Below are 10,754 nucleotides of genomic sequence, written 5' to 3'. Positions count from 1 at the left end.
GGGCGTTATATATATTATGGTCATCAATTTTTTCACATTTTTGTTTCGGACTCGTGTTTCTTAACTCCCAAGTAGTGTCTCCTCAAAAAGATGTGTCAAGGTTTATATATATAACCTAGTGCGGTTAGGCGGCGATCCAATCAATCTAATTTCGGACAGAAAAACTGGGCACCGCGTCTGACCCTCGAGCGACGCGCTCCATGCGAACAAGCTCCTAGTTACATTTTTTCCTTCTTTTCCCGTGACGCCTCGCGTGATAGGGCTTGAGTAATTATTTTGTGCAAGGTCTGACTCCCTTAGCTCGTCTGCCTCTCCCGCGATGCACGGTTAGTGGACGAGCTCAGCCTTCTTACTTTTTCTTATGTCTTCACTTTCCGTGTTGCAACAATTCATCCTCTTTCGACAAACTTTCATCCAAATAAATTAGTTAGCTCCAATCCACACCAAATCACTTATTTACTTTCACTTTCATGCAAAATATTCCTAAACACGTAAAACACTCAATGAGCTCAAAATACCCCAAGAACAATGTAAACATAACAAATATACATAAGATATGGGGCATAAATATAATAAAAATATGTACTTTTAGATGAATATCACTCCCCCTCCCCCGGCCGAATAGTAACTGGTTGGGGCATTTGCATGGATTACAGGAAATTCAATACAGCCACCAGAAAAGATCAATATTATACCTACACCTTCCATAAATCTTATTAATGAATATTATTGTATTTAAATTGAAAAGGGTTTAAATTATACTATACACTAACAATTATTACAATGCGTCAATCTCAAATTAGGATATGAACTCTCCATATTCATTTCATTTGAACTCGTTTCATCCAATGTAAATTATATATACTGAAAATATAATAAATTTAATTGCTTATGTTAGATCAAAATATGAAGAGTATAAACACTATAATGAAGAAATTTGATCAAGTAGCTAGTCTAAGATTGAGTCGCCTTAACCACACTGAGTGAAGCACAGTGTAGATTGCATCATAGGGCTGAGCTGGCCGGTGCACTTTGAAATGCCTTTGCAATCTTCTCACTCTTTTCTGCATTTTCAAGTACTTACCACGAGAAACACCTTTCAAGATTGTCTTTAATTCAGGGATTTTGTCAACTGGAACACTAATGGAAAATTGACTCCAGTCAAGAACATCACTAAATGGCAAGGAATAGTGATCTGAAATTATGACAGGAATGCATCCTGCATAAATTGCTTCGGTGACTCTTGGACTTGCAACTTCATATCCACTTGGAGCTAAGCAAAACTTGGTTTGACCCATTAAATATGTGTAATTTTGACCCTCTGGGAGGTACTCGTGGACGCGAATTTCGTGGTCTTTGCCTTTCCAATGTTGAAGCAATTTTTTTCTTATGTAGCCGTGTGCTCCACCAGCAAAGAATGCAAGAATGGGGCGATTGGTTGGGTGTAAACCTAAGTCTGGGGGTGCAAGATTAAGAGTGTTGGCTAATCCATAAACCTCAGGCAATGAGATGTCTCTTTTGGGTTGAAATCCTTCTGAGGTATTCGCATTGCATAACACTCTGATCAAGTTGTTGAACAGCCTTGGATTTCCACTGGAAATCTCTGGTGCCTGAAGTTTCCAAAATAATGAGTGTAGTCAAAAAGTTTTGGAGCATATATTAATGTTGAAGACTACGTACATATATAGTATAATTGAGAGAAATGAAAAATACCCAATCATGGCAAGAAAGAATGAAATGATCAGCACCATTGCTTCTATTCCAATAAGGATACTTGTTAGCAATGACATGAATGTAATCCTCAACCACCCTTTGCAACTTAGCTCGAAAAATATGATTGGTGCCTGGAATGAAAAGAAATTGAACAATATAGGCAACACTGATTGGTATAAAGAAGGCATGAGCTTGATCAGGATGGGAAGCCAAGAAATTAGGTCTTGCTTTTTCACTCTCCATTTCATTTTCACTCTCCATTTCACCAATGAAGTGACCTTCTATTGCATATATCTCTTTCATGGGTCCATTGTGTACCATTGGTAAATCTCCTTCCTTGTATGTCCACACCTTAAATCTCTTCATCATCTCTATGTAACTCCTGTATATGTATATATAATTAATTTATATCAACTCTTAACTTGATATTCAACATTTGGACATGCATGATTATCAATTTCTCAAGAGTACTCAAAAATTTCATTAAAACATCCAGTTGCTATTATTGCTGTTATAGAAAATTAAAAGCAAAACTAAAAAAGAAACAATAGTTCCAAAACTTAACTGGTGAAAGGCATATGAGTTTCTATACATAGAACCACTTGGAATGAACCTCTCATCTTCTTTATAAGAAGTATAGTTTTTCGAACGAATAGCTCGCCGAATTGCTGCTCTTGCTCTGGCTAAATCTTCTTCAATTTTCTGTACACTGCTCTTCTGTTCATGCAAATAGAAATGGGGAAGATATATATATATATATATATATATGGTTGATAAAAAAAGTAGTATATCCCAAGAGAATTATGCATGATAAAATTGTACCTTAGCAGAATTGAGGACTACTTGTTGATTGTCATGTAAGATTTTGTAGTTTAAGGGAGGTGTTTTTGAGAAAGAGAAATGATTTAGTTGGGAGAAGTAGACCAAGAGAAGAAATACAAAGGCTGGAAATATTAACAATGGAGCACTGCAGCTTGAAGCAGACATTGCATAATAAATTCGCCTATTCACGATTTCCGGCTCTGCTCAGACGGAAAAGAAATTAAGATGATACTACACCATATTGGGAATCATAACATGTGATACTCATACACTAAATGGAAAATCTCTGAATTTATTACCGTACAGTCTCTTCAAATCTAAGCAAATATTGAATCTCTAGCTCTGTATATAATTACCTCTTCTTTATTAGGAAAAAAGTTTAATTTATATGGACAAGCCGAAATCATCTCACTTAGACTAATATACATTAACACTATGGAAGTTTTGAGTTTAAGTTTTGTACACGGGCAACCGTGAATAACTTTTTTGCACCATATATGAGTTAAAATTGACTTACGACAATAGGTAACTCATCATATCTAATATAATAAGGTAATCCTGAAAATAGAGTATCAACAAGCCATAAGTTATATTATGATAGTGTAAAAATATCAGCGTATAAAACTTAAAAAATTCAAAAGTTTTTACACTTTCTTGTAACTTTTATATATGGCAAGTTGGGATTGGTAACCTGCAAAACATGATAATAATTTGTTACAACAAGTAAAACTCGGCTAATAGTGTAGAATTTTTCCTAGTGTGTATTAGTTAAAACTCTTAAAAGAGAAAATTTCTTAGCACCTAAAATCCCTTTGAGACGGCAGAAAATGCAAATACGCATATCCCATAATCATTTCCTGGATGCAGTTTTGTCCCTTTTGTTTTTACTCTATACGTGTTTTTTTCTTTTTGGTGTTCTTTAATTTTGTCTAGTGATCCATTCTAAGAGACTGATATGTACATGATATTTCTGTATTATTCCCGATCAGAGTCTAGACTTCACAAAGTTAAAAATATCTTAGATTATATTTTAAAAAGAGAATGGTTTTCCTACTTTTAGTTCTAAATAAAACGAAGAAATAGGCAATGAAATTTATAAAATTTCAATGAATATAGAGTATTGGCATACCAGTTTCAATAGGCAGAGGCCACCAATTTCTCCTCAATGTGCGCATATATAAAAGCAGAAAAGCAAGCCACATGCTTGCTTCTTGATGTAACTTCACTTTAACTGCAAAATAAAGTAAAGCTACTTTTCATGCACAAAAGTCCCAACTTTGAGTACGTGCATTTAACTTTTGTAGAATTTGCCCGTATTTCGGTTAATTCTTTAATTTATTAATGTCGAGTCTTGATGATCTGTTACTAAATATTTGGAAGTGCTCCTGGAAATTATTTTATATATTTAGAAGTGCTAGCTCTTAAACTTATATATTTAGAAGTGTTGTGTAAATACTAGTAGGTTGCAATCTAGCAATTGCAGAACTTGGTAATTATGTCATAACATGATTATAAGGTAATTTTTTGGCATCGTCTTTAGTTTTTCACAAATCATGTACCTTTTCTCACATAAATATTTTGATAAAAAAATTCCACAATTGCTAAGGTCTACCACAGTTTTTCAATAACATTCATCTCAACACAAAACGATTTCCTAAAATTGGACTTATCAAATTTCAGCGCCAGTACCAAAAAACACAAAAAAAAGGTTTTAAGAATGATTCCCATGTGATCTCATTATTATTGCAAGAATTTAAACGAACTATAATCTCACGATTTCTCTCGATGGAAAATGACAATGTATAACCGCTCTCAAAATAATAATAATAAAAAATTGTATATATACAAATTTTATACATTTTTTCGACTACCAAATATAAATAGTTTCTGTCGCGGGCTAAAAGTGAAAAAGAATCATTTCTTGAACTACCTTAATTTCAGTAAAAGGATTCCACCTCAATTAAACTTAGTGTATCGCTTGTTATTCACTTTAGGTCAACCCAAATTTTTATAGCGGGCATAATTATATTAATGTAATTTCGTAAAGAACCTGTAGGAAAACTCAAACACTAGATTACGGGTGGAAATAAAAAATAACCAGATTTACAAGCGGTAATTGAAAAATAGTCACATTTTCAAAAGTAATCGAAATTTACTCACTTTTCATGTAAAGATAAATCTGAACGAAAACACTGTTCAAAATCCGAAAAATATTCCAGCATAATATTCTGGAGTTCCAGTATAATATACTGGACTTCTAGTATAATATACTGGAGTTCCAGCATAATATACTGATCCAGCATAATATGCTGGAAGTGCATATACAGGTGCTCCAATCTCCAGTATATTATGCTGGAACTTTCCGTGTGTTGGAGTTCCAGCATAATATGCTGGAAGTTCATACACAGGTGCACCAATTTCCAGTATATTATGTTGGAACTTTCTGTGTTGCAGCAAAATAATAGCTATTTTTCAATTATCAGTCCGAAAACTGGCTAACACGTGTTATTTTCACCTATATGATAGACGTAGTACTTAACTTCAATTTTGACTATCTCGACTCTTTGCTTATTCATGTGAATGAATTAATAATTTACGTCTTTATTATCTCTGTTGGCCGTATATGATTAAAAAGTCAAAGATGGATTATACAAGACAAGATCAATTAGTTATAACGAAATATATTTAGGATAACGTACAAGTTTGTAACTCCAATCCCTAGAGTGCATTGAGTTCTTCACAAATTGCCTTCCCTAGGTGCTTACAAGTTTATGGTACAACGACGCTATTTAATTTCTTTTTCTCTTTTCTTAAAAAAAAGGTCAAAGGAAAATTATATGTTAAAAGACAAGTTCTTCATTTCTTTTCTGTAATTAAAAAAAGTAATAGATTAAAGCTATGAAGCTTAAACAACAACGAATGCAGTAAATAAGGGGGGATTTGGGGGTATCCAGTTAGAGTGGAGGCAAGTTTTAAAAGCATAGTAATTTTGATCGGATAATATAAAGGGGGTTAAATATAGACAATATTTGATAGTAGAAAGATAAATTTGATCCTTTCCCTTTATAATATACTAAACAAACTCAAAAGCTAGATTTTAACTAATCAACAATGAAAAAGACAAATCAAAAAATAAACATGTTTGATAAATGGTTCGCTGTTAAATTAATAATCATATCTCTAAGTATTCCATAGAGTAAAGGATAGCATAAGGAAAACGAAGACGGTGATAAATACAGCACTAAAATAATTATTAAAGATGAATATTGTCCAGAAATAAATTAAGATTGTATATGAGCAAAGAAAACCAAGAACGAGATAAGAAAAAAGAAGTATAGCAGTCACTGAAAAGAAACACAAACACAATAAATAAATAAAAAGAACTGATAGGTGCTAATACCTAAGCAAGAGGGGTGAGGGGGTAGAAAAAACGACAGAAAAATAACATATAAAAGTTACTAATGTTAACATGAAATCAAAAAGAAAAATGTTGCTCAAGAACATTATATTATTGCTAATGTTTGGCAATCCCCATGGTGTATTTCGACCATCATTATTGAAAATTATGCTACTATTGTCGCTTAGCTTGACCAGGTTTTGATCAATGGAGAGGAGAATATGCAAAGGGATCCTGTCACTACACGTTTACATTTATTAGATCTTTAATTTGTGAGATTAACTTAGAGCTATTTATAAACTCTAAGTTGATTTTTGTTTATCCGAAAAACGGATAGAATTGAATTTGTACATAGTTTTAAGGATATGTGATATAGTTTAATACAAATCGTAAGGATAGATACAAATATCCAATATGGATTGCAAAGAATGCAAAATAAACAAGATTGGAAAAAAGATGATTTTTAGGACTAAGCAGGATAAATCAATTTAGGAAGCTTAAAAGATTAACTCTTGAAAATAGGAGAATATGGTGCTTGAATTACAATGTAAGCCAAAAAACCCTCCTTTACAGAAATGTAGTCATCCTTTTTATAGTGGAGGATCCTACTTTTAGATAAAATTAAAAACACATAGTAGGAGCCCCATGATAATTTAGCTTTCCATAATTCCTGCCACGATTCTCTCCTCTAGTGGGTTTGCAACGGCTCTTGTCTGTGTGCTCGATATTGACTCGAGTTTCTAGTCTTGACTCGAGCTCTTGATTCTGACTCGGATCCATGTATTGATTCGGGGTCAGTATTGGTCGGTCTCTGAATCATAAGGTCGATAACTTTATTTTGCATCATAGTTCGACTTGGATTCGAGCTTGATAATATCATCGAGCTCGATGTTGATCGGTCCTTCGGGCTCGAAGCTTGGTGACCTGACTTCAGACCTCAACCTGATACTATGAAGACGCTTCTCCGATCCAATATATTACCATTTAAACCAGTTCGTACGAAGGACTAACCGATTTTTACCGTATATATATATATAGTCCCCTCGTTTCTCGAAAAGGATGTAGTGAGAAACGACATGATTTCACAACGGCTCAATCAGATATAAGCTGACGTTCACATTAGGCTCGATCATGATGCACGTGATAGTTGTCCCGTCGGTTTAGTTTTTCAAGGCATTTAATGCATGTCAGACGGTGGTCGGCCACCGCTGATATTGAACCGCCATTTCTTCAATCTATAAATAGCCCTTCCTTTCATCATTTATTACTTTTACGTCTTCAATCTTCCAAATTTTCTAAGTTCCTTTTCGTCTATTCTGAGTTCATTCATAGATCTGTGGTTCTTTTCTGCAAAATTCTTCTTAAAAACCACCAAATCTTTATCACCTTCTCTAAATCCAAAGATGATGAAGACATCAAAAATAGTCCCCCCAAAAGAAAAGGCTTCTTCTTCCCAATCCGCTGCCGATAAAACACCGGTGGATCCACGGCCTGAGGAGTGCATTCCGGCGGTGTGTGTTCTTACCTCCGATTTCAAACTCAATAAAGTTTCGCCGGTTTCCGGCCGATGTGAGCCCGTATCAAGATATATTTGTTCGATAAACGGGGGGTATATCGAGCAGATAAAAAAAGATTGTAACTGGGGGAATAAAGAAGTGATAGTACCGTCTCCCGAAGAGGACATTACTACTCACGTGAAAGGGTTTTTAAGTGTGTACACTTACCCTTTCACGTTAGGTCCCCTCGATCCTGTTATCATAGTTTTTTGTCATAAATACCTAATAACCCTAGGCCAGATTCATCCTTCTTTTTGGCGGATCGTTATTTTGATCTGATACTTTGTGAACAAAATCAAGGGGATGCCTTTCACCCTCGATCATCTCATCCGATTATACCGTCCTCGCCTTTTTCGAGGAGGGTTAATAAAACTTCAGCGTCGAGCTACCAAGGCTCTGTTCTCGAACATAGATGAGGACAGGGATCGAGGCTGGATGGGCAGGTTCGTCCGAGTAAGGACTTCGGACCTAATTCCGACTGAAAAGATGCCTTTTCCCGAGGAGTGGAACATGAAGCGTAAGTGTAATTCTGTTGTTATCTCCTACTATTTTGCCTTTTTATTTCTTTTCTCACCGATATCCCCCTTTTTGTGATGCAGCGGTTCCCTGGATGCCCGGCGCAGTTCCCAATCTCAAGAATGGGGTACGGGATCTGGATTCAACCTCCACATATGCCGAGTGCTCATGGCGTGACTTGTCAAAGGGCCGATGGGAGGCCAAGAATCATGGTAAGCCCATTTCTCGTATATTTTGGTAGTTCGAACGAGATGTTTTTCACATACTTTTAATAAATTTTCCCGTATGTAGGTGTGGGCAAAGATGCGGTTTTGAGGCCCCCGTTCGTCGAGGAAGAGGCTTCGGCCTCTGTTCCAAAGCCGGTGAAGGAAAATAAGAGGAAAAGGGTCTCCGTTCCCGAATATCCAAAACCGAAGAAGAGGATGGCTAGTAAGCCGAAGACGAATACCATTCCTTTGACTGTAGAATTAGTTCTGCATCTAAGGGATGAAGACGAAGAAGAAGAAGAAGAAGAAGAAGAAGAAGAAGAAGAAGAAGAAAATGACGTGTCCGCGCTGGCGCCCCGAAAGAAGAAAAACATTGATGCCCCAAAGGCGGCTAAATCGATGGTGATTCATAAGGCTCCGCCTCGGATCGAGGAGATATCAGAGGAAGGTTCAGGAAAGGTTCCCGAGTCATTAGATATCGAGGATGCTTCCTACCGAAGTCAACAAACGGTGGTTACATCGGAAGGGGGCGGTCTTGAAGCTCTCCGAACATAGAAGAACGCCCCAAGCGAGTCGCCTGGGGAAATAGTAATCGGGGATTCGCCCACTCTCCCTGCCTTTTCCAGAGGGGCTATTCGGGAAGCCCAAGATTTGGGAGCCCTCGAGATGAGCCGGTCTCACGAAGGGGAGGACCCTTTTCGTGATCTGTTTATGGGGATCGAGGACGCTGCTGGCCCCAGTGATGTGTTGGGCTTTCTCTGTGAAGCGCAGCTAGCTCTGAATCGAGTAAGCTCTTAACTCTCTTTATTTTTTATGTTTTGCTATTCTTTCCTAACTTCTTTTCTTCTTTCTTCGCAGGCCGTGGTGGTTCATCGAGAAGTGAGTTCTCGGTCTCGAGCTGAGCTGCATCGGTTCGAGACCGATCTTCAACGGGTCACGGAGGAGAGGAACTCTCTTAAAATCCTCTTATGGCAAAGGGGAGAGGGAATCAAAGATCTCCAAGCTGAGTTGGCCAAGGCTCACCAAGATTAGACCGATCTGTCTGAGCAGGTAATGATACTTTTAAAAGCCTATGGGCTTGATACCGGAACGATGGCTAATTTTCGGTCTCACAACTGCAGCAGAAAATTGAGATGATCGAGAAACTCCGTAAGGAGGTCGATGTGATACAAGAGGAGTCCTTGAAGTGGAAAGATGGTATGGACCGCTTTGCTGCATAGGAAGAGGTTGCTCGAGCCCAATTATCATCGGTTGAAAACCAACTTCAAAGTATGAAGGAGAAAAGCTCGGTTCAAGTAAGAAGAATAGAGGAGCTTGAGGTTTGGTTGGCTTTTGAACTTGCTAAGGCCGAATCTGATGCCGAAAAGGCAAAGGATGATGCGGATGCATTCGTGGCCATTTATCGGGCCGATGCTAAAGCTGTTCAGATATAAGCAAGAGAGACAGCCGAGATCGCCGATAGTCGAGCGCATTAGGTTGTTGAGCTTGCTAAGTGCCGATCTCGGAGGGAGACCCTCGAAGAGATCCATGCTCGAGGTTTCGACCTCACTGAAGAGATAAAAAGGGCTAAAGAGCTCGAAGCCGATGCTGAAGCCTTGGTTTCTGATGATGGCGATGTTAATGATGATGATGATGGGAGCAAGAGAGGGTCCGAGAGCGGGAAGGAGCCCAATGGAGAAGAGACCGCCCACAGGGACAACCAAAAAACTTAGTCCCTTAGTTTCTATTTCGGATATTGCAAACAATCATGTAAATAATCTTGTAAATATATACAAATATCTTTTCTTTTCCTATCTTGCCTCTGTTTTATTTTTTGTCTTGTGAAGATTTCGTTTTATTCATGCCTTATGAATATTTTCGTAAGGCCTTAGGCAATTAGATCGAATTCGAACTTTGTAGCCTTTATATCTGAGTGAGTGTTTTAGAACTCGAAGTAATGTAGCCCGTAGGCTTAATGATTGAGCGAGTGATTTCTCGAACTCAAGATAGGAGTAGCCCGTAGGATTTGTATTCGAGTGAGTGCCTTGCTCGAACTCGAAGTAACATAGCCCGTAGGCTTAATGATTGAGTGAATGACTTCTCGAACCCAAAGATAAGAGTAGCCCGTAGGCTTAGTAGTCGAGTGAGTGCTTGCTCGAACTCGAAGTAATGTAGCCCGTAGGCTTAATAGTCGAGTGAGTGATTTCGAACTCGAAGTAATGTAGCCCGTAGGCTTAATGGTTGAGTGAGTGATTTCTCGAACTCAAGATAAGAGTAACCCGTAGACTTAGTAGTCGAGTGAGTGATTTCTAGAACTCGAAGTAATGTAGCCCGTAGGCTTAATAGCCGAGTGAGTGATTTCGAACTCGAAGTAATATAGCCCATATGCTTAATGGTTGAGTGAGTGATTTCTCGAACTCAAGATAAGAGTAGCCCGTAGACTTAGTATTCAAGTGAGTGCTTGCTCGAACTCGAAGTAATGTAGCCCATAGGCTTAATAGTCGAGTGAGTGATTTCGAACTCGAAGTAATGTAGCCCGTAGGCTTAATGGTTGAGTGAGTGATT

General features: G+C 37.6%; 1 protein-coding gene across 1 annotated transcript; it reads right to left on the bottom strand.

Moving 5' to 3' along the window:
• Positions 1-800: 800 nt before the first annotated feature.
• Positions 801-2,984, bottom strand: LOC107762830 (putative glycosyltransferase At3g42180). The gene is made up of 4 exons (XM_016581229.2): positions 2,536-2,984; positions 2,279-2,430; positions 1,714-2,095; positions 801-1,610 (listed from the first exon to the last, which is right to left on the bottom strand). The coding sequence occupies exons 1-4, from the start codon at positions 2,698-2,700 to the stop codon at positions 942-944; spliced, it is 1,368 nt and encodes a 455-aa protein (XP_016436715.1). The 5' UTR covers positions 2,701-2,984; the 3' UTR covers positions 801-941.
• Positions 2,985-10,754: the final 7,770 nt, after the last annotated feature.

The sequence above is a fragment of the Nicotiana tabacum genome, chromosome 21 (assembly GCF_000715075.1).
Source record: "Nicotiana tabacum cultivar K326 chromosome 21, ASM71507v2, whole genome shotgun sequence".
Taxonomy (NCBI): Eukaryota; Viridiplantae; Streptophyta; class Magnoliopsida; order Solanales; family Solanaceae; genus Nicotiana; species Nicotiana tabacum.
Note: the sequence above shows the minus strand (reverse complement) of the source record. Positions and strands in the feature narration are given on the sequence as shown.